The following is a 21,711-nucleotide window of genomic DNA, read 5'->3' as shown; positions in this document are numbered from 1 at the left end:
AAAAAATATGGACAAAAATCATCAACATAAAAAGATATTGTAATATCAATCAAGAAATAAACCATACAGTTACAAATAAGAACTATATACACTCAAACATTAACTAAGTAATCGTAATTATTGACCAACTCAATCACATGCTGGGTAAGAGAAATTACACCAATAAATAACCTTTAATCAATCAAATCTCACTTCTATATAGTTAAAGAATGGATCACAAGTTTATCCGACTTATAACAGGATTAACAGGTTGTTAAAACAGTTAAACAGCAAGAGGGAGCATTGAGCAATGAACGCATATGTAGGCTCAAAGCTCAGTTAGTGAAAACCTCAATAAGAAACAGAGCACAACAGAGAAAAATATTACTCAAACCTCAATAAGTACTGGACTGGTAAAGCCGCATATTAGACGCGCCAAGCCTTAGGAGGTTACAAGCTTTATTTCCAAAAGATCAGTGCATCTTTCAAAAATTCTGATGCATGAAATTTACTAAGCCTCCAACTGCTGCAATACTCTTTACTTAATAAAGACAGAGTGCAGAGTGCAATACTCTTTGCAAAGCTTTCATATTTGAACCTATCTAAGCACAAAGAGTATCATAAATTCAGTAACCAGTAAATCAGAGCCTAACCATACATACAGTTCTCATGTCTTAAAAAAATTTCGAAGTAAAGCCTTGTCAGAATCACAGAGAGCATGATTTGAGAGTAAGTTGACAAATAGAGAAGAAGTATGAGCATCGGCTGCAAAGTTCTTGCTTCTCATGGTGGAGACTAGTTCCAAAGCCTTGCTTATATTCTTGCCATAAATAGATCCTTTAATTATAATGTTGTAGGTACCCTCATCAGGTGAACATCCATTGTCCTCCATTTCCTCTACAAGTTTAGTAGCTCTATCCAGCAAACCCTCTTTGCAATATCCTTTTATAATTATATTGTAACTGAACACATCGGGATGTAAGCACTTTGTTCGCAGAGAAGTGAAAATATCCACCGCTTCTCTAAGGCGCTTAGCTTCACACAAACCATCCATTAGGATATTGTAAGTACAAATATCAGGGACCACTACCGTATTCTCCATTTTCTTCATTGTTGCAATTGCCTCATCTATTTGTCCATTCTTACACATGCCGTCAAGCAATGAGCTCCAAGTGATTATATTTGGCTTTAGTCCATGAGCTTCCATTTCCTTGAAAAACTGTTGTGCAAGCTTGAGCTGATTGTCTTTGCACAAGGCATCTATAAGAGTGTTGTATGTGATAACATCAGGGGATAATCTGTTAGAATGCATCTCTTGTAGCAGACCAAGAGCTTTGTCTATCTTTTTAGACTTGCAATAGCCATTGATTAAGCAGTTGTAAGTAATTACATTAGGTTTACAACCATTTTCAACCATCAAATCCATAAGGTTTTCTGCCTCATCCATCTCACCACGTAAACAATATCCGTCTAACAGAGCACTGTAAGTGATGATATTGGGAACCAAACCTCTCTTGGTCATGTATTCAAAAATGTCCCGTCCTTCACCAACCTTTCCATCTTTACAATACATATCAATCAACATGCTGTAGGTCTCAGTGGTAGGAGATATGTTGTTCCCCAACATCTCTGTCAGCATTTGTTGAGCCTCTTTCTGTTGTCCCAAAGTGCACATACCTCGAATTAAGGTAGTATAGGTGACAACATCAGGGGAAATTCCCTTGACTTTCATCTCCTTGAAAAGATGGAGAGCCTCAGATAATAACTGGTCTTTACAGAGACTATCAATGATGGTGCTATAAATGACAACTTCAGGCATAAAATGGCCATAAGACTCCATATTTCTGAGGAGTTTGAGAGCACCGGCATTATCACCGGACCTACAGAGACCTTTGAACATAGAACCATAGGTGACTAAAGTGGGTTGGTAGCCAAGCTTGACAACTTTATCCAACAATTGAACGGCTTTGTCCAGTTGATTAGAATGAATAAAGCCATTAATGAGAGTAGTGAAGGTGACAATATTAGGTTGATAACCAAGCTTAATAAAATTGGCGAGAGTAGAAAACCCAAAATTAACATTGTCCAAACGACAGTAGCAATTAGCGAGGATGTTAAGGGAATAATCATTTGGACGAACACCTAACAAATGGAGCTGCCTGTAGAGAGAAATGACAGTGGAGAAAGGGGGGTGGGGTTTAATCTTACACATAGCACTCAATAAAATACAGAAATCAATGATTGAAGGAAGAGGGCGCATTGATTTCATATGATTGAAATGGGAAAGGGGGATTTCGACATTAGTAAACCCTAATTTGGATTGTTGTCTAACAAATTTGAGAAACAAATTGGGGTCATCAAAATCAGAATCAGAATCAAAATCATGAGTAGCGTAATTAGAGTAATTTCGGCAAGGAAACAGAAATAAAAGGTGAAAAGAGGGGGAATTGAAGAGGGGAAAAGTGAAATTGAAAAGGGGGAAAGGAATAGAGAAATGGGGAAGCTTACTTGTGAATCCGCCATGAAAGTGAAGAGGAAGAAGCTTGTTTAGAGTGGCGCCATAAAAATAAGGACGAAGAAAAGCTTTGGCAACAAGAACAGATCGAGACATAATCTGGAAACAATTACTCAGTCGGTTTATCCTTCTTCAAATGAAATGTTTCTTATTTTCGAAGGTCAAGTACTCAACTGTGGTGTGGACTGTGGACTGTGGGTTTTATTCTTGTGAACTCCTCCGTTGTTCCATACGGCGTAATACAGTAATTACTAATTGTCACACTGTTTCAATTTTCAAAGTGTTACGTTTGTTACAAATTTTAACAATGGCAAAGATTTGAGAGTGTTAATTTCAGTAAACATTTTATTTATACATAAAATTATGTATAAAATCCACTAAATTCTATTTATACAAATTTAGTGGATTTTATACAAATTTAGTAGATTGTTTAATTTTTTTTTTAATCTTAAAGCATATTAAGAGCATATTTGTATCATTAGCTATTATGAGACATATTCTTATGTCAAAAAAAAAAAAAAGGGAACGCTTGAAGTAATAAATGGATCTTGCTAATGAACAAGCATTTAAAATTCTACCTAAAGTGATATTAATTCGAGTTTGCATGACAAAATCACACGGCGATCAGTGTAGTTATCTTATCTAACGTCCTAAGGCGTTCGTTAGCTTCTGTCATCTAATAATTTTTCATATGATAGTTTTTCACCTTACAAATTAGTGTACAAATAAGGTCAAAGTTTAATTAAAGCTAAAGATCGAATTTAATAAGGTAAACTAAATAGAGTAGTTGTTTGAACTTTATAGTAAGATGGACGGAGAAATGTATTATAATTATACTACTCTATATCACCTAGCATTTCTTCTTTCCTCAAGAGCAGACAGACGGTAGTGGAAAGAAGAGCCATTTTCATATTGGAGGGAAAAAAAAAAATTAAAATAACACCACATTCATCCGCTCCACTTGATCTTTCCATCACCCCCTAAATTCATCACCTCAGTTCATTTATAAACTTATTCATCATGTACGAGTTGTATCATGAAAATTCATCCGCTCCACTTGGTCATGAATCAGATTGCTCGAGTTGTATCATTAAAATTTTGTATAGTTATATCAACACTGGAGTTGGATGGGTCATCAAAGCATGGAACAGAGCTCAAAGGTAGAAGCAGAGTGAACAGTCTCGGCGTTTCAAAGTGAATTACTGGCAATTCCGCATGGACTACAGAGAGCTACATCAGGCAGATTACAATCACAGAGAGCTACCTTTCATTTTGCCGCCTAAACTGGTTCCACTGGAAACCGAAAAAACCCTTCAAAAGTATTTGGAAGTTTGCCTCACTTTCATATTGTAATATCAATGCTCAACATGTAGCCACAGCGATAAAGAAAATCCAACTGATTAAACACTTTGTTACCTTTGTTCGCGGATCACTAAAACATTTTGCTCTCATAAGTCTTTTAATGTTTAACCACGTCTTTCAAACATTAGACTTAGAGATCAAGAAAAAATAGACATTGTTGAATATCAATAGTCTAGCATCTAGCTAAAAAAGCCAAAGAAATTAATTACCATAGAGCAAATCACTATCATTCACTGGTTAATTACATGTAGAAGATGTTAGCAACTGATCTAAATGCATACTAGATCACACAGTAGTCTGAGTCTTTAGTCAGGAACTCCAAAAGCCAGGGATAATTGATAGCTAATAAGAGCTGCTTAAAAACTCTAGGGAAAATCAACTACTGAACTTTCTTCCACCCTCTTACTTCATACACACATCTACAACACGCACAGTAGAGAGATGAAAAGCATTCTCACAATTCAAAGACAAAAAGAATATATAGACAATTGATTATATTACCAGACAAATTGTTAGATTGAAATTGTAGGCTTGATTGGCCTCTTTCCTTCCATGGCATCTTTCTTCCTACGGCAGTTGGCACAAAGAAAGGGTCCCTCCCAGGGCTTTGATGAAGGAGAAAAGAATGTCCCAGAATTAAGAGATAGACCTTCATTTGCGGGATGATCTACTTGACAGATTGCACATCTAAAAATGCCAGAATCAGGGTTCATGGGAAAATCCTTCCCAAGCCTGTGGAATGACAAGGTAAACAGAATTAGTATATATTTTTATTAAGACAAATATTCAAGAATAAGCTCATTTTTTAGGCAAGCAAAAGGCACTACTAGGACAGAGCCTCTTGTAGGTCAACCCGGCACAGGTTGTAACTTACAAGCTATGCCCTTTGAATTTTAATTTATTTTTGAAGAGAGGGGGGGGGGGGGGGGGGGACAAGGAAATGTCCACTTCAAAAGTGTCCCCATAAGCACCATTATTGCTCATGTAATAAAACTTAAAACATGTTGAACAAATCAAACCAACTAAACTTTGTGAATTATAAAACATTCAACCACGATAATTACTAAAATAGTGTGGCATAAACATTCATTTTATAAAAGTGATTTTATAACATGCTAAGGCCCCGTTCTTTAAAGCTGCTTTGCTCTGCTCTGCTGAAATCTGCTCTGCCCTGCCCTGCTCTGCTCTACTTAAAATTAATACTTAATATTAAATTATTATAATAATAATTAATATTTAATAATAATAAATATTTAATATTTAATAATAATAATAATTAATATTTTATAATAATAATAATAATAAATAAATAATATTTAATAATAATAAATAATTAATATTTAATTATAATAATAATTAATACTTAATAATAATAATAAAAATAATTAATTATTGATATTTAATAAAAAATAAAAAAAATAATAAATAATTATTAATATTTAATAATAATAATAATAATAAATTATTAATAATTATTAATAAAAATAATAATAATAATAATTAATATTTAATAATAATAATAATAATAGTAATAATAATATTAATTATACTAACAGTAATAATAATATTTGTAACTAATAATATTAATTATAATAACAATAATTGATTTTTATAATAGCAATTAATATTAAGATAATGACTAATATTTAAAGATAATACTAATTATTAATTTTTAATAATAATAATTAAATAATATTTAATAATAATTATAATTAATATAATCAATCAATCAATCAATCAATCAAAGCCTTAATCCCAAAAGTGGGGTCGGCTAACATGAACCAAATTTGATTATTCCGTGTAGTCATCAACATAAATCTTTCTCCTCCATCCCTTACGATCCAAAACTTCATCCTCACGTAAATCCATGCACTTCATATCCTTCCTCACTCCTTCCAACCAAGTCATCTTTGGTCTCCCTCTTCCTCGTTTAATCCCTCCATGGTCCCACTCTTCCACTCTTCGCACCGGTGCACCCTCGGGTCTCCGTCTTACATGTCCAAACCAACGCAGACGATTTTCCCTTAATTTATCTACAATGCCCGCCACACCTACTTTCTTGCGAATAACCTCATTTCTGATTCTATCTCTTAAAGTGTTTCCACACATCCACCTTAACATGCGCATTTCCGTAACCTCCATCTTTTTAATATGCTCTTTCTTAGAAGCCCAACATTCTGTACCATAGAGCAACACTGGTCTTATGGCAGTCCTGTAGAATTTTCCCTTCAACTTTAAGGGAATGCTGCGGTCGCATAGCACTCCCGTGGCCGCTCTCCATTTAAGCCACCCTGACTTAATCCTGTGGGTCACGTCTTGATCAATGTCACCATTCTTCTGGATGATCGACCCTAGGTACTTAAAACATTCACTCATGGTCAAATCCTTTCCATCCAAACTCACCACTTCATTGCTTGTCCCCCTCTGAGTGCCAAAACGACATACCAAATATTCAGTCTTACTCCGACTTAGCTTAAACCCTCTAGATTCCAACCTTTGCCTCCATTGCTCCAACTTGACATTAACCCCATCCTTAGTCTCATCCACCAAAACGATATCATCTGCGAACAGCATACACCATGGAACCTCATCTTGAATTGGTCTAGTTAATTCGTCTAGAACCGTTGCAAAAAGAAAAGGGCTTAATGCAGACCCTTGATGCAATCCGATTATAATAGGGAAATCTTTTGTCAACCCTCCGCATGTCCTCACATTTGTTGACACATCCCGATACATATCCTTAACTAGGTCTACATACCTTCGTGGGATACCTTTCTTCAACATTGCCCACCAAAGTATCTCTCTTGGCACCTTGTCATATGCCTTCTCTAAATCAATAAAGACCATATGAAGATCTTTCTTCTTTACCCTATAAAACTCCATCATTTGTCTTATCAAATGGATTGCCTCCATAGTAGATCTCCCAGGCATAAAACCAAATTGGTTATCTGAAATGCTTGTGCATGCCCTCAACCTTTGTTCAATCACCCTTTCCCACAACTTCATAGTATGGCTCATAAGCTTAATTCCTCGATAGTTAGAACAATCTTGAGCGTCTCCTTTGTTTTTATAAACCGGGACCAAGGTGCTCTTCCTCCAATCTTGTGGGATCCTTGTAGCCGTCCATATCTTGTTGAAAAGGTTTGTTAACCAATCAATACCAATCTTACCCAAACACCTCCACACCTCTATCGGTACCCCATCAGGGCCAACCGCCTTCTTAGGTTTCATCTTCCTCAGTGCAATCTCCACCTCTACTCTCCTAATCCTTCGCACATACTCCATGTTGATTTCTTCATCACTCATAGAGGTATCTCCTATCACAACTCCATTACTTCCATGAAATAATTCATCGAAGTACCCCTTCCACCTGTCCTTGATGCCCTCCTCTTGCACTAGGACCATTTGGTTCTTATCTTTGACACACTTCACCATGCCAAAATTAATATTTAATATAATAATAATTAATATTTAACTTTAAAAATTTAATGATTATAATAATAATGCGATAATATTAGTAGTAGTAGTAGTAGTAGTAGTAATAATAATAATAATAATAATAATAATAATAATAATAATAATAATAATAATAATAATAATAATAATTAATATTTAATAATAATAATAATTAATATTTAATAATAATAATAATAATAATAATAATAGTAGTAGTAATAATAATAATAATAGTAGTAGTAGTAGTAATAATAATAATAATAATAATAATAATAATGATAATAATAATAATAATAGTAGTAGTAGTAATAATAATAATAGTAGTAGTAGTAGTAGTAATAATAATAATAATAATAATAATAATAATAATAATAATAATAATAATAATAATAATAATAATAATAATAATAATAATATTAATGATGATGATAATAATAATAATAATAATAATAATAATAATAATAATAATAAAAATAATAATAATAATAAAATCTGCTCTGCTCTGCTGTGCTCGGCTCGGCTGAAATCTGCTCGGCTCGGCTGAAATCTGCTCTACTCTGCTCTGCTTTGCTCTGCTGAAATCTGCTCTGCTATGCCTAGAAGCTCAAAAGAACAGGGCCTAAATGGGTTCAGATACACTTGTTCCCCCCCCCCCCTTTTTTTTATCCAGAGACAAGTACATTAAAGAGTGCAGGTAATCCTTACTTTGTACCATCCCACAAAAAATAAAATAATATTACGTATAAAACCTAGGCAAACCACTAAGTTTTGTCTTTGCACACACAAAAAAAAAAGAAAAAGAATATATTAGATTATTACAACACCTATAAAATTTGACCAGAATGTAAAATCACTTCCTCCTAATTATTTATAGTGGTGGAAGGGCTTTCTTCTGTAGACATGCAATTTCAAACCAATATGATAAAGCAGTACACAATGATGTGTGATGTCAATTGTCTTGGATAACTGTAGAAAATGATACAACTTTCAGTAACAAAGAGCTTATTCAAGTCAATTTCATGCCTTTTGCGTCGGAATAAGGTAACTCTAACAGGTATGTTCATCTTTTCACTTATCAGGAACTTCAGAGCCTATCATCACTTTAGTTGGCCAAAAGTTCAATCTTTATCTAACCAAAAGAAAAGCAATGAAGCTAGAACTACTTGATTATCATAACATTCAAGCATATTTGAAAACTAATGAATGCATCTTCAATTTTGTTTAATGGAAATATTGTAAAAACCACAGAATTGCACTAATCCTATGCGGCCTATTAAAGGCATTACACAACAAACGTTGTGGCACTACAATTTCTCCTAAAACTCATGTGCCACAATTACGATGTTGTCCTCGTAAGTTAGGACTACAAATCATAATGCAGCACCCAACTGTTTTGTTTGATGGAAGAGAGTTCATAAAAACCATAGCAGCAAATTAGCATAAGATAGGCAAATTCAATGGAGTGGAAATTCTACGCACCCCTCTAACCTCTAGGTGTTGTCATAATATGTGGTAGCTCCAGCAAAATATTCAAATCAGCTAGTGAAAATATTCAGAAAGCAGAAAAAGAAGTGAAAGAAGGATAAACCTTTCTGCAAGCATAGCAGACCCCTCTTCAAACAGCTCCTCCACAGCTCCCACGGCAGAAAGCTTAGATGATTTGCTTGCTAAATTATGAGATTTCTTTCCAAATAGCAGTCCACTCAGTCCATGATGCTTCTTTTGTGGTGCTGGGGGCAAGACGGGGTGCACAGAGGGAATAATGTCAACAACTACGCAGGTTGTATCATCCTTCAGACCTCTTGACCTTAAAGCTTCCTGTACAGTGCCTAGTGTAAGTTTACTTAAAAATATGTCATCAAAATACGTTAATTGAACCAAAAACAAGGGAGTAAGTAACCTTAACAACCAGCTTTGCGGCAAGGTCAGCTGGAAGGCCTCGACAAGCTTTTGCAGCAGCATCAGACGATAAAGCATCCCAGATACCATCAGAAGCAATAATAAGCCTTCCTCCAGCATCAGAGAGCTGAAAGCACATAATGTTAATATCTCTCTGACAAAGATTTCAAACAAAGATATCAGTGAGGACTCAACACACACTAAAGACTTACTTTCACTTGTTTAACATGTGGTACAGGGACAATAAACTCTCCTACATCCGTATCACCAATTGATCTAGAAAGGCACAATCCTCCAGGCCAACAGCGGAGTGGACCAACCTGAAAAATTCCAGAGAATATCATTGTCAGGGGTATTAAAAGCATATTCTAGCTGACAATCTCCAGTACATGGTCACCAAAAATATAACATCCAGAAGTTAGACCTCATTGCCCCCAAAGACATTAAGCCTTCCAACTTCACCCCCACTAGCTGTCACACGTGCCCTCTCTTCTTCATTTTCTTCCAAGCGATGATCTACAGTCAAGTCAGAAACAACACCGCCTTGTGTGTCTAGTATGCATCTAGAATCCCCAACAGATGCAACAGTCACAGTCCACCCATCTACCACGACAAAAGTAACTGTCGTCCCTGAACTTTCACCTAATAATTGAACAAGAATGAGATTGCCAGCACAAACATACCAACAGCAGTCTTATATCAACTAAAAAATTACTCAAAAAGTCATTACAAAACTAACCTTTCTGCTGGAACTCAATATCAGTTTTGACAAACCCAGCGACCAGGGCACGAGGAAGTGCCTGAAGCCACTCTTCCCTACTAGCACCTTCAGGAACAGCACTCAGAACATTGTTCAACAGGTGCTCCTTAGCAAATATAGCAGCTGATATGCCATTGTGACCATCAAATATCTACCCAGAAATCCAAAGTTCAGTAACTTTCAATCCATATCAACTGCAGAAAATACATTAACTAGTAACAATCCTAGTAATGAGCAGCAAATTACCGCAAAAACCGAAAAAGACGTAGAAGGATTCCCAGGAATTCTCTGGCAGTCAGTCTTTACAAGAAAATAATCCTCCCCTTTCTTGGCTAAGGCCGCTTGTCCATACCTAATTATCGGTTTCTCAACCTTCTCAGACCTAAGTTCGCGACCGATCAGTGTCCCAAGCGGAACAAGAGGAGAACTTGCTGTAGATACTTCAGTCTGGCTCATTATAGTCTAAGTTTCAACATCTGTCAGCTCCCCTTTTACAACCCTGATGATTATACAAAATAATGTACATTTCAATTATATCATATTTATTACTTCGAACTCCATATTATTTTAGTTGATGTTCCTATTTTCGATACAATCAACACAAATTTAGTCTAATAAACAGCACAAATTGAATGAATTTCCACTGTTAAACTAAATGTTCCATAAAAGGTTATGACAGATACAGAAAAACTAGGCAAGGATTTCATCAGACCAATTTTTCAGTCTAATTTCCTGATATAGAAATTTCGCGACAAAATATTGCAGCATTATACTATAAACTACAATTTGCATTACACAGTTAACCTAAAAAATCAAAATGGTGAAAAAATCATAAACCCTAACACTTCTGAAATGGAAATTAATTAAACAGGCAAACAAAATTAAAGTTATCTTTACCCCTAAAATTAAGCAAACATCGAAAAAAACAAAATTAATTCCTCCAATTACAACCAAAACACAAAAAATTAATCTCACATTCAACAGCAAAACAACATTACACAGCAATTAATCAGCGGAAAAAACATATCACCAAATTCAAAAAAAAAAAAAAAAAAAAAAAAAAAACTTACAGATCGAAGAGAGAGAAATAGAAGTAAGTAGCATTTAAAGGAACTAAGAATTGAGATATTGAAGAGAGAGAAAGAGGAAGTGCGACATTGGCAAGATAGAGAGAGAAAGTAGAAATGAGCAAAAAAAAAAGTGTAGAGAGAGAAAGTGAGGAGAGAGAAAATGAGGGAGGTTGGGGTTGGGTTGGAGAAGACGCGGGTGTTGGGAGGATATTGAGGAGGTGGTGAGGTGGGGTTGGGTTAATGGATGATTATTTGGGCAAAAGTCAATTGATTTATGACATTTTTGTAGAGAAAATGAGTTGTAATCAGCTAATTATTTTATTTAATGGGGTTTAATCCAACTTTGGATCATCCATTGTTGTTCTCCAATATATATGCCCCCACCGCCAAAATCAATATACGGATTTAGGATACTTTATTTTTACTTTTTTTAAGAAAAATATTTTACTTATTTCATATTTTCTCTTATTACTAGTGCTTACTCAGTTAGGGTGTATTTATATTCACTAAAATGAGCTGAATAGAGCTGATATGAATATTTTATAAGAGAAGTTGAATTGAACTGAACTAAACTGATTGGAGCTGCATTGAACGGAAATTAAGATAAAGTGAACAGACTTATAAAAATAGAAAGTATGGAAAATTTCAAACAAAATCAGGCTGTAAATGATGACAAAAATGTAAAAGAAATAATATAAAAGTAAATTGAACTTGAAAGAAAAAAAAAATGAAAAGTGTTAGATTAGAAAAATAAAATAAAATGATCATACGTCATAATTAATAAAACTGTATATTAACACACAAACATTGGCTGGCCAAGAATTAGGTGAAGGATCAATGAAATAAACAAAAGGGTGGGTTTTATTATCAATCCAAAAAAGGAAAAACCTGCCATCATAGTCGTTTATGGAATATGGAGTATCATATTTTCTTGAAGAATTTTTCTCTTTTGTCTTTAAGGAAAATGCATGTTATACCTAGGGCTTCTTCATATTTACTGAACTGAGCTAAACTGAACTGAACTGAACTGAACTGAACTGAACTGATTGGAGCTGAACTGAACTGAACTGAACTGAATTGAGCTGAAATGAATATTTTATGAGAGAGGGAAATTAGGAACTGAACTGAACTGAATTAATTGAAGCTGAACTGAACTGAACTGATTGGAGCTGAACTGAACTGAAATTAAGTAAATATGAACAGGCCCATAGCCCTTGGGGCTATATATATAAGCATTAAATTTGGTTGGAAATTGCAAAGCTAGTAGGTTCGAGTTTTCATATTACCCGGTGAAGGCGATGATGTATCTTAAAATAACAATTGTCTACCCCGTACTAGAATTTCGATATACATATATATACTCTGTGTCTTTGTATTTAAGTTAGGTCAAGTTCTCTCCAATTGAGATGAAACTTTTTAACAGTGTATTTTACTTTTTAATTTACAATAAAAATTCATTCTTTTTATCATCATTTATTATTGATTATCAAACAGACCAATAATTCTTTATTTTTGGCAATTGTCATTCATATTTATGTCAATTGAAAAAAAAAAAAAAAATATTTTTTGACAAGAAAAACTTTGATAGGTAGGTTAATAGAAGTGGTTATATTCTTTTTTTTAAAAATGGTCATATACAAAAGCTTCTTCTTATCTTCAAAATCATTAGTGACATACTGTACATTGTATAATAAACTATTTTATTTTAATATTTTCTTACAGAAATCCACATATCTTTATACAATAATAATAAATTATGTCTTTCAAAAAAAAAATTAATGAATTATGATTTTATTGAATTGAATATTACGGAGTAATAAATTCAATAAAATTATGATTTCAACATAGGACAATATTCATTATTCACTTGATAGAGTTATGATAAAGAAAATGTTGGAAAGCTTTGATTATATATTTATATTATGTGATCCCATCATTCCATGAGTACATATAGGACATGAGTAAGAAATATAATACAACTAGATACATCAGTGTATTTGTCCAGATGCATTAGCTAAGAATAAGGGACATCAATCTAAAGAGTAAATTAAGGGATTACTAATTATAAATAATCACAAAGTCTTATATGTGGCTAGCCACATAGTGTGGCCACTTTAAATAATCACATACAACACAATTAATTAAGTAATAGGGGGTTACCTTAACGCGTATGTAGATTACTTAAATGAGAAATAGCGGTACTCTCTTAAAATAATTGGAATAATTCTTTCATTTTTTAAAACAAATGAACAGGGGTTACTCGAATAAACAAATAGAGTTGCTTATTTCTAAATTACTTGAATTCAATAGTATAATGAATTTTGCCAATACATAGGGCATTTTCTGATTGACTAAACCGAGCTTAACTGAAATGAAATAAAATGAACTAAACTGATATTTTATGAAAGAAGGAAATTAAAAGGTGAATTGAAAATAATCTAAAGAGAACAGGTTCGTAGTGAAGATAATGAAAAAAGGCGAGTCACGTGATTGATGGAATCGGAAGCATACAAATTAGTCCAAGTAAATAAGTAATCATTTTATTTGTTTAACCACTCAATTCTTATTTTAAGGGATATGAGTGTATGACATGTAAAGTAATGTAACCCAGCTAGCAAATTGGTGTGGACGTAATTGGATTATGTCCATTGTCCTCCATGTCAAACGACTTCCTAATTTATATGGTTTAATTCATTTTATAGAATCAATTTAAAAAGAAAAATAGTGAGTCATCAATAATTTTTTACGTTGAATTTGAAACAATTTTATGGAAAACCTAAGCTACAATACGTCAACAAAGTCTTTGCCTGTAATTGTTCTAGCAAGTAGAAATAAATGACAAGGGTCTAATTTGTTTTAAAGTGTTAAGATTTACTAAAAAAGACATTTAATCAAACTAGGACAACTAACGCGCGCGATGCGCGCGCCATAACTAGCTATATTAGAAAGTTCTTTTGGTTTGACTTTAAATCATGAATTTAGTTGCTGATATGTAACAACTATGTTTAGGGGTTTAATTGTCCAAAGCAACTTTTTTTTTTTTTTTAAAAAAAAAAAACCACATTTATGATAGAAAATAAGTAAATAAATATTTTTGAGGATGTAATTGTCCAAATACTTTTCACTAATAAAAACTTGTACATATTAATGAGGGTACATATGTAAATACACTTTTGGAGGGATAAATTTTACATCACACTATTCATAAGAATAATTTTATACTTTTTATAAGGTAGGGATACAAACTTTGTTTAAATCGACAACTCGACAAGAGATTCAAACTTGAATTTAAATTTTGTTTTAGCGAATTAAAGTTGGTAGGCTTCATTTGAGTCAAATTGGCATAAGAAAATTACATAAATTTGATCCAAGAAGTGGACAACACAATCAAAAAGTATATAATGTACAACAATTTCATTAACTTTCATTGCATCAAATCTTTGATCCAAGAAGACATATATATGTGATATATGTACTACAAGTATATAGTTTATATATATACCTTAACTCGATTTTCGTCTTTGGTAGAACTAACAAAATCAAACCTTAGCTTAGGGTCATTTGAATCAAACACCCATATACACAATGTAACACAACAAAAGACAATCACCATCAATTTGGGCCATTTTTGGCAGGACTGCATATACTTGAACCCATCACCACCAAAATCATGCATCAGGTAACTGAAATAGTTGCCATTTTTGCACCGCAAAATCAAATAAAAAAAGAAGCCTTTTTCTCAACTCCTTCACCCTCCCTCTTCTAACTACTAAAAAAAATTATATGGAGGATGACAAGCCATCATCACATAATATATGCATAGCATAATTAGCTAGTTACTCATCACTTTGCATTCCCTGATTTTCTCTTCACATACACCGCCTGTCTTCCATTCTTGATTGCCGGTGTATTCACCCCATTCGATAATCTTCTCATGGGTGGCATAGGTATCAAACTCCTAATCATAGCAAAAAGACATTATATTAGATTTGTAAACGCGAAACTGTATGAACTTTTCTAAGGACTGCATCAATGAAAATTGTTACTAATGAAAGTATATAACAATGAGAAACTGTCAAGATACCTCTTTTCCGGGCTCTTAGATGCCTTTATTGGGGTAGGTTTCTTGATTTTTGACCCTATAACATTAGGCAGGCTTGCTGTTCTTGGAAGAAGAACTTGAAAGTCTTGCTCAGAAGAGTCACTGGTTGCTATCTCAAGCTCATCAATGCTGTCAGGAGTAAGCAAGTCACATATACTAAGTTGTGAGTCGTTATCTTGGCAATCCTTTTTGTCGGTTACCAAGATATCGAAAGATTGCTTCAAAGTATTGCTATCATCAGGATGACAGTTCTCAGAAGGCTTCATGTTTTCATCCACTAAGTTTTCTACTACAGACCTACTTCTATCTACTTTACTTTGCTTCATCATCACCTTTTCCATCCAATCTCCTGCAGTCAGATTCTTCTGTTCTGCTTTGTTGACAATAAGGGGTGGCCAGATAGAGTTATTTGATAAGAGATCATTTGGATCCAAGCTTCTCCTTCGTGGCTTTGATGAGTTGTTTTTCACCTTTAAACCACAAATTTTAATTAATCAGCTGTGATTCCTTATCAAAGAATCATTTTATGATAAACAATGCTATTGGTTTATGTTAAAATCTGTTATATAGGTTAACAAAGTTGCTGATACAATGTTGTTTTTGCAGCCTTGTTGGTGTGCAGAAAAAAGTAACCTACCTTGGTGTTACTGACATCCTGCACTAGACTCTTTCGACCACCTAAAAGGTCTCTTGAACGAGAGGATGGACGAGTAGGTGAAGAAGCAGTAGACCTTACATTTGTTGTTTCTGGAGTGCTTGTTACTGAACGAGTAAGATGCTCCATTTCTTCTTCCTTCCTGGCTAAAGCTGCTTTGAGATTGGAAACCTTACACAAAATAATAGAATGCTTCAACTGTTAATTCAGAGATTGCAAGTTAAATGGAAGAAAATCAAGAGGACAAGGGAACTGTAAAAACCTGCTCTTTTAAGTCTTTTGTATCTGCAGTTTCTTTGTTTGCTCGAGCAGCACCAAGCTCCACGGTTGATACACGCTCAGCAAACTTAAGTGTACTGATCGTCTCTGAAAGGGCGTCTGCCTCTGGACTTATGTGAACAAACATCAATGTTTTCGCTTGTCCTCCTGTTGAAATAAAAATACAGGACTTCAGATTTAACAGAAAAAAATGAAACAGGAGAATAAGCCTCTTTAAGTAGTGAACCCCACAAGGCTAGGTTCATTTTACCTCAAAACCATGATTTGAATTTATGGGAACTTAATAGCTAACCAAAACTTAATTTGTATGGAATCAAGTCTCATTTGAACTTATTGAAAATTAGCGGTACTTGGTTTTTTTTTTTTTACTTATAAGGTAAAAAGAACGAAACAAATTTACCTAGGGAGTCCTGGAGCAATTGCGTGAGTTTACTGTTTCTGTAAGGAACATGTGCATTTTTCGTAGAAAGTGAAGCAATTACATCTCCTAACGCAGCAAGGGACTTGTTGATATGTTGTGCTTCCTTCAATCGATCCCCTGTCACCTCTGATTTGTCAACCCTTTCACTTCCAGCGAGATCAACAAGATGCATACAACCTCGTAAAGCAGCTCCTGAAGCCAAGTCTTTCCCTTGGACATGAACTGTCATGCAACTGAAAACATACAATTTTAAGAGTTGTTTGAAATTGTAATGTTAATTTTAGAGTATGAATATGTAATAGCAAGTTTACCTGTGAGAGCGACTGCTTCGGTCATTCATAGCTGTTGAGCTCACTGCGCGATTCTTATGACCAAGATTCATCAAACTGATTACATCAGCTGTTGTTGAGACTGGTAACCTACTTGCATCTGGTACATTTATCCCATTCTGAGAGCTGTTACGAATCTCTAACGTAATTAAAGAATTAAGGAATAACATAGATGTGTAATGGCAGTAGACATTTGGCAAATGAAAATCATAAAATCCTCATAAATTGAAAGGAGAAAACAAGACGTAAAAGAAGACAAAGGAAAGGATATTTCTTGTTTGATCCGTCAGTAGCTAGAAGATCTCTGACTTGCTCATTATATATCTCCATCATCTGAACAGAAACCTCGTAAGTGAAAGTGGCTTTTCTTTCTTCTGCTAGACAGAACAAATCATTCAAAGCTCGGTAGTTCACCCCATATGTTTCTTCTGTAAGATTGTCTGGTCCACTCTATATAATAGCAGAAGTTTAGCATTAGTAAGACTATAATGTACAGAAAACCATCAGTTGAATGGTTGAATCAATTTAGCATTTACCATTGTGTAAGTCTTTCCAGATCCGGTTTGCCCATATGCAAAGATGCAGACATTGTAACCATCAAGACAAGACCTAATAAGAGGTTGCATGTCCGTATACACCTCAGCTGCAGTAAGATGTAAGAATATGATGCTGAGATCAATTCCAAAATGTTTAGGATATAACCAAAAATATCAAATGGTAATGCAACTAACCTTGTGTTGATTCAGGTCCAAAAACCTTGTTAAAATTGAAGGATTTCTTTCCGTCTTTACAATATTTTGCTGGGTTCATAAGAGTAATGTTCCCTTCTTCAATGTGATCCACAGTGGTAAAACCATTAGCTTGGCCAGGAAGGAATGGACGCACTCGACAATACACCCTGATGTTCCCTATGGTTCAAAAGGAAAAAAGTTTCTCTTAATCAGAACTAATTAGAAATGGGGAGATCAGGCTAGACTTTTTTCTCGTGTCCATCATACCTTTTAGATCTTGCACTAGGTTGTACAGCTTGCGGTTTTCTTGAAGAACTCTCTGATATCCTGAGGCAGCATGAGTAAGACTCTGGAGGTGCTTACCTATCAAAACAATTTGTTAGGATACAAAGATAATGTTCATAGGGAGTCAATTAGTTCCTTAACAATTAACACGTTGATTCATCACACCAAAATATCAGTAATCATACCTAGATTGCTGAACTCTTCATGATATCTCATTTGCAATAACCTCATGCTTTCTTTTGTAGTGTGGACAATTTGTTTTAAATCCTAGAAAAGAAATGATTAAAACATGTATTTTTTTAAAAAAACAAAGGACTTCAATGAAACATATTACTTTCAATTACCTGGATATTACTCTCCTGCCTCTCAAAATGTTCATCATGCTTCCTGAACTTGCTTTTAGGCGCTGCACATGGGACACAACTCCGAATATCTTCACTTTCATTAACTTGCTCTGGCTCATTAATGTTGTTGGTGGCATTGTCATCATGATTCTTTAAAATATTCATATATGTATGAGAAAATTTTCAACAACTCAAGATCATAGTCATCAAATTGTATTCCAATTCATAGTTTACCTCTGTTTCTTTCTTAAGGGACTCGGCAGGAGATGTGTTTTGTCCAGAAACCGACATTGCTTCTGGAGCAGCTTTCTCCTGCGAAGTTGCAAAACTTAATTTTGATCTTAATTTTTCTAGTTTTATACAACTAGACATCTAAGTAAAATGAATTTTAACAAAATGAGACAGTTCTATCAAATGATGTGATCATACTATACTATACATATATATAGTAGGTCACCATTCAAAAGAATAAGATTTCAAGGGAAGGAGAGGCTTTGCAATAACACTACTCTTAGTTAGTACATTGCAGCACGCTGACAACTATGAGCTACTTACAGATTCAGCTTGACTTGCTAAGCGACATTCAAACTCTTCCATGACTTTGCTGAGCATGGATTCAACAATCTGAAAATTAGTAGGAGATCAAATAATTACAAAAAAACAGGAGTTTGATGCAATCACAGGACTAGCAAGAGTGTGAACTCAGTAAAAAACATAAGTCAAATGTTTGAAATATTGATCTCTATCAAACACTGATTTTGAGAATATTTAGGTTGTTCACCATTAGTCCCATCAAAATATTTCAATTAGCTCAAAGAAAACTTACATTTGGGATTTCTTCTTGCTTCTTATCAATTAGAAGTGCACGAATCATCATATTTAAGGAACGATTGTTACTCTGTAGATAAAAATTAAATGTTTTTTTTTTATATTTGCTTCTTCCTTCAGAATAAATACCAAACAACAAATAATCATATATAAGCACTAACCGTGTCACTTAAATCTACACCAAGATCACTGCACTGTTCGGTGTCTAGAGACTTCTCACTTATTGATGAAGTCCTAGAAATTGAATTCATGAAGGGTTCTGAATTCTTTCTAACAACAGTTTTGCCAGTAGAGCTGGTAGAACTGGGTGTTTTGAAGTTTCCTGAATATTTCCAAGTTCCGTTACCTCCTGCAATCTTCCACTCGCTAAAAGATTTTAAAGCAAGAACACAACTCACAATCCTTCCTGTTTTACCACCCTAGCCATTATAGTTGTAAACCAAAAGTAGATATTAGTACTCTAGCAAGCAAAATTTACATCTTAAAAAAGGCACACATCATCTATAATCAAATTCTATATGTCAGTCTCTATTCATAAGAGCTTAAGAGGGGGCAAATTCTATGTTTGACAATCTCTTGAGTCATTTCGACTTTATTGCATAAGACTTAATATTGAGAAGTGTGGTTTATTTCAATCCCAAGTATAATTGAGAGACTAACCTGTTCTAAATCAGATGCCTCAAAAGTAGGAAGTCCCAACTCTTCTACAGCAACTAGGAAGTTTCTCACATTTTCAAAGTATTGGTAGGCCATTAAAGCCGCGCCATCAGGGATGATCACGGTATCATTTGGAGCTTCTACCACCTAGAAACACCAGAAAACATGTAATGTGTGCATGTAACATAAACATAACATACAAAAAATACAGAATTAATATCTAATATAACAAAGAATTATTGAATGCTAAATACCTTTGGAACAACACCAGGTTGAACCCTGTTGATTGCTGTACAAAGGACTATCCCACTCCTCAACCCAAGTCTGAAATCTTCTTCAGATGGCTCAGCAGGCAAATCTTTTGAACATACAACCCCCACTATCTTCCTTAGCCACCTCGCCGCCTCATATCGTCTCGATGCTACAAAATTAGCTCCCCTTATGAGTCTTAAACATCATCCTTAATCACAATATTACAAAGAAGGTCCAATTTAAAACCCAATATCAACACCCCACCCAAAAAAAAAAAAAAATGATCAAAATTGGATATGCATTTGCATATTAATCCAAATTCATCTCAATAGTGATTGTCTCTCATTTAACAGGCATTATGTGAGAATCCCAGCAATAATTCAATAGTTTTAGTATCGTTCACAATAATCAATCATAAAATTCAACCTACATTATTATCAATCATAATATATGATGCTAATAAACCCAAACAATATGAATATATGTAATCAAGAATGAGGAATGAAATCATACAAGCTTCCTCTGCTTTTCTTGAAGCGAAATCGATGTCGCTCAATCGAGTTCCATGCTGTCTAAGAACATCTTCAACAACAGAAACCACCGAAAATGGCAACATTCCCTCTGATTCCATTGACACCATCAGGCGAAAAAAACAGGAAATATGATCGTTAAAGAGCAAAAACCAAAAAAAACTGAAATTTTGCAGGTTTTTCAGAATCCAAGAATTTTAATTGATTTCTGAACTTTATTGATGATCATTTCAAAAATTGAAACAAACCCAGATAAATTCTTCAAGAAATAAAGAAACCCTTTTAATAGAATCAATTAATATTTTGAAGATTTCAATGAGAGAGACAGCGGAAATGGAGGAGAAGATATAAGAAGGGGAAAAAATAAGGAGATGATGTTGATTATTTTAAAAAATTATTTCCCCCCTTAGTTTTTATTGTTTAAAAATTCAATATTTTTTTATTTTAATATTTTGCTAAAACATTAATATTCGCCATTGTTGAACGTTCTTACTACTACTTTTTTTCTTCAATTTTTTGTTTATTTTTTTTCTCTCTCTCTGAAGTTGTTGGTAATATCCCACAAAAAGCTGCTTCCGAACCTCTCGCTTCAGTCACCTGAAGTTTTGTGTTCTTTTTTGGATGCTTTTATAGGAATATTTTACAGAAAAAGGCTATTTTTAACTTTTTTGACAACATTATTTTTTTCATTTTCATTTTCATTTTTTAGCCTTGAAGTTGTCTTGGATTTTAGTCATTTTACTTAACCTTGTAAAAGTGACATAGATCTTTGGTGATATTTTGTGCAATTTTTGTATGATTCAAATGATGATTTTTTTTATAGGATCTTTAGTGATATGATGCTTAATATATCATGATTTAATAATGGGAGTTTCAATTAGATCAGCAATAATATTTGCGCGTAATTTTTTCTGATATGATAGCGGGAAATTCCGTTGGATTTTCAAAGATATTTTACTTTTTAAAAACTCTAAACCTTAATTATTTTATTATTTTTTTTTTGTGATACGTAATGACATATCTCGAATTTTTACAAATTTTGTATTTTTTTATTTATAAAGTGGGGATTTTGATTTGGTTATTTTAAACTTTTAGCAATTATTATAATTATTATTGTATCATATAACAAATATATAAAGTTAAACTTTTAGCCAGCTCACGAGACAACGACATTTGGCATTCCAACTTTTCGCCAAGTGTCGTGCCACGTAAGCGACAATTAATTAATAATTTAACACGTAAAAATTATTTGAATAT

At 33.8% G+C, this 21,711-nt stretch overlaps 3 protein-coding genes across 5 annotated transcripts; all 3 read right to left on the bottom strand.

The window, feature by feature from the left end:
* Nucleotides 1-595: 595 nt before the first annotated feature.
* On the bottom strand, nt 596-2,951 carry LOC145628779 (uncharacterized). Its single transcript, XM_081681177.1, has one exon. It carries the CDS (start codon nt 2,588-2,590, stop codon nt 647-649), a length of 1,944 nt encoding a protein of 647 aa, XP_081537303.1. The 5' UTR covers nt 2,591-2,951; the 3' UTR covers nt 596-646.
* A 75-nt stretch (nt 2,952-3,026) lies between these two features.
* LOC145628780 (putative protein phosphatase 2C 5) lies at nt 3,027-11,241 on the bottom strand. 3 transcript variants are annotated; one of them, XM_081681180.1, is made up of 9 exons: nt 11,042-11,241; nt 10,218-10,470; nt 9,951-10,122; nt 9,636-9,853; nt 9,424-9,531; nt 9,213-9,338; nt 8,901-9,130; nt 4,358-4,588; nt 3,027-3,805 (listed from the first exon to the last, which is right to left on the bottom strand). In XM_081681180.1, the coding sequence occupies exons 2-8, from the start codon at nt 10,425-10,427 to the stop codon at nt 4,369-4,371; spliced, it is 1,284 nt and encodes a 427-aa protein (XP_081537306.1). In that variant the 5' UTR covers nt 10,428-10,470; nt 11,042-11,241; the 3' UTR covers nt 3,027-3,805; nt 4,358-4,368. The 3 variants fall into 3 exon arrangements, with proteins under 3 accessions (XP_081537306.1, XP_081537305.1, XP_081537304.1); XM_081681179.1 differs by lacking the exon at nt 3,027-3,805 and adding an exon at nt 3,924-4,275; XM_081681178.1 differs by lacking the exon at nt 3,027-3,805 and having other exon boundaries at nt 3,924-4,588.
* Nucleotides 11,242-14,356: 3,115 nt separating this feature from the next.
* On the bottom strand, nt 14,357-20,722 carry LOC145626533 (kinesin-like protein KIN-14G). The gene is made up of 19 exons (XM_081678981.1): nt 20,438-20,722; nt 19,927-20,093; nt 19,676-19,819; nt 19,177-19,434; nt 19,014-19,085; nt 18,743-18,811; nt 18,422-18,499; nt 18,188-18,337; nt 18,029-18,110; nt 17,826-17,921; nt 17,559-17,735; nt 17,364-17,470; nt 17,099-17,277; nt 16,810-16,971; nt 16,478-16,731; nt 16,061-16,224; nt 15,781-15,969; nt 15,126-15,613; nt 14,357-14,999 (listed from the first exon to the last, which is right to left on the bottom strand). The coding sequence occupies exons 1-19, from the start codon at nt 20,562-20,564 to the stop codon at nt 14,885-14,887; spliced, it is 3,078 nt and encodes a 1,025-aa protein (XP_081535107.1). The 5' UTR covers nt 20,565-20,722; the 3' UTR covers nt 14,357-14,884.
* Nucleotides 20,723-21,711: the final 989 nt, after the last annotated feature.

The sequence above is a fragment of the Chenopodium album genome, chromosome 4, assembly GCF_948465745.1.
Source record: "Chenopodium album chromosome 4, dcCheAlbu1.1, whole genome shotgun sequence".
NCBI classification, from domain to species: Eukaryota; Viridiplantae; Streptophyta; class Magnoliopsida; order Caryophyllales; family Amaranthaceae; genus Chenopodium; species Chenopodium album.
This window is presented reverse-complemented; position numbering and strand designations above follow the sequence as displayed.

What these genes read in the sequence shown, in the direction of transcription:
- LOC145628779 (XM_081681177.1), bottom strand. Translation starts at nt 2,590, where the DNA reads ATGTCTCGATCTGTTCTTGTTGCCAAAGCTTTTCTTCGTCCTTATTTT.
- LOC145628780 (XM_081681180.1), bottom strand. Translation starts at nt 10,427, where the DNA reads ATGAGCCAGACTGAAGTATCTACAGCAAGTTCTCCTCTTGTTCCGCTT. An exon ending in CGTCTTTTTCGGTTTTTGCG is followed by an intron (nt 10,123 to 10,217) that starts GTAATTTGCTGC and finishes ATTTCTGGGTAG; the next exon opens with ATATTTGATGGTCACAATGG. An exon ending in TATTGAGTTCCAGCAGAAAG is followed by an intron (nt 9,854 to 9,950) that starts GTTAGTTTTGTA and finishes TTCAATTATTAG; the next exon opens with GTGAAAGTTCAGGGACGACA.
- LOC145626533 (XM_081678981.1), bottom strand. Translation starts at nt 20,564, where the DNA reads ATGGTGTCAATGGAATCAGAGGGAATGTTGCCATTTTCGGTGGTTTCT. An exon ending in GGCAGGAGAGTAATATCCAG is followed by an intron (nt 18,111 to 18,187) that starts GTAATTGAAAGT and finishes TTTCTTTTCTAG; the next exon opens with GATTTAAAACAAATTGTCCA. An exon ending in ATTGCTCCAGGACTCCCTAG is followed by an intron (nt 16,225 to 16,477) that starts GTAAATTTGTTT and finishes TTATTTCAACAG; the next exon opens with GAGGACAAGCGAAAACATTG.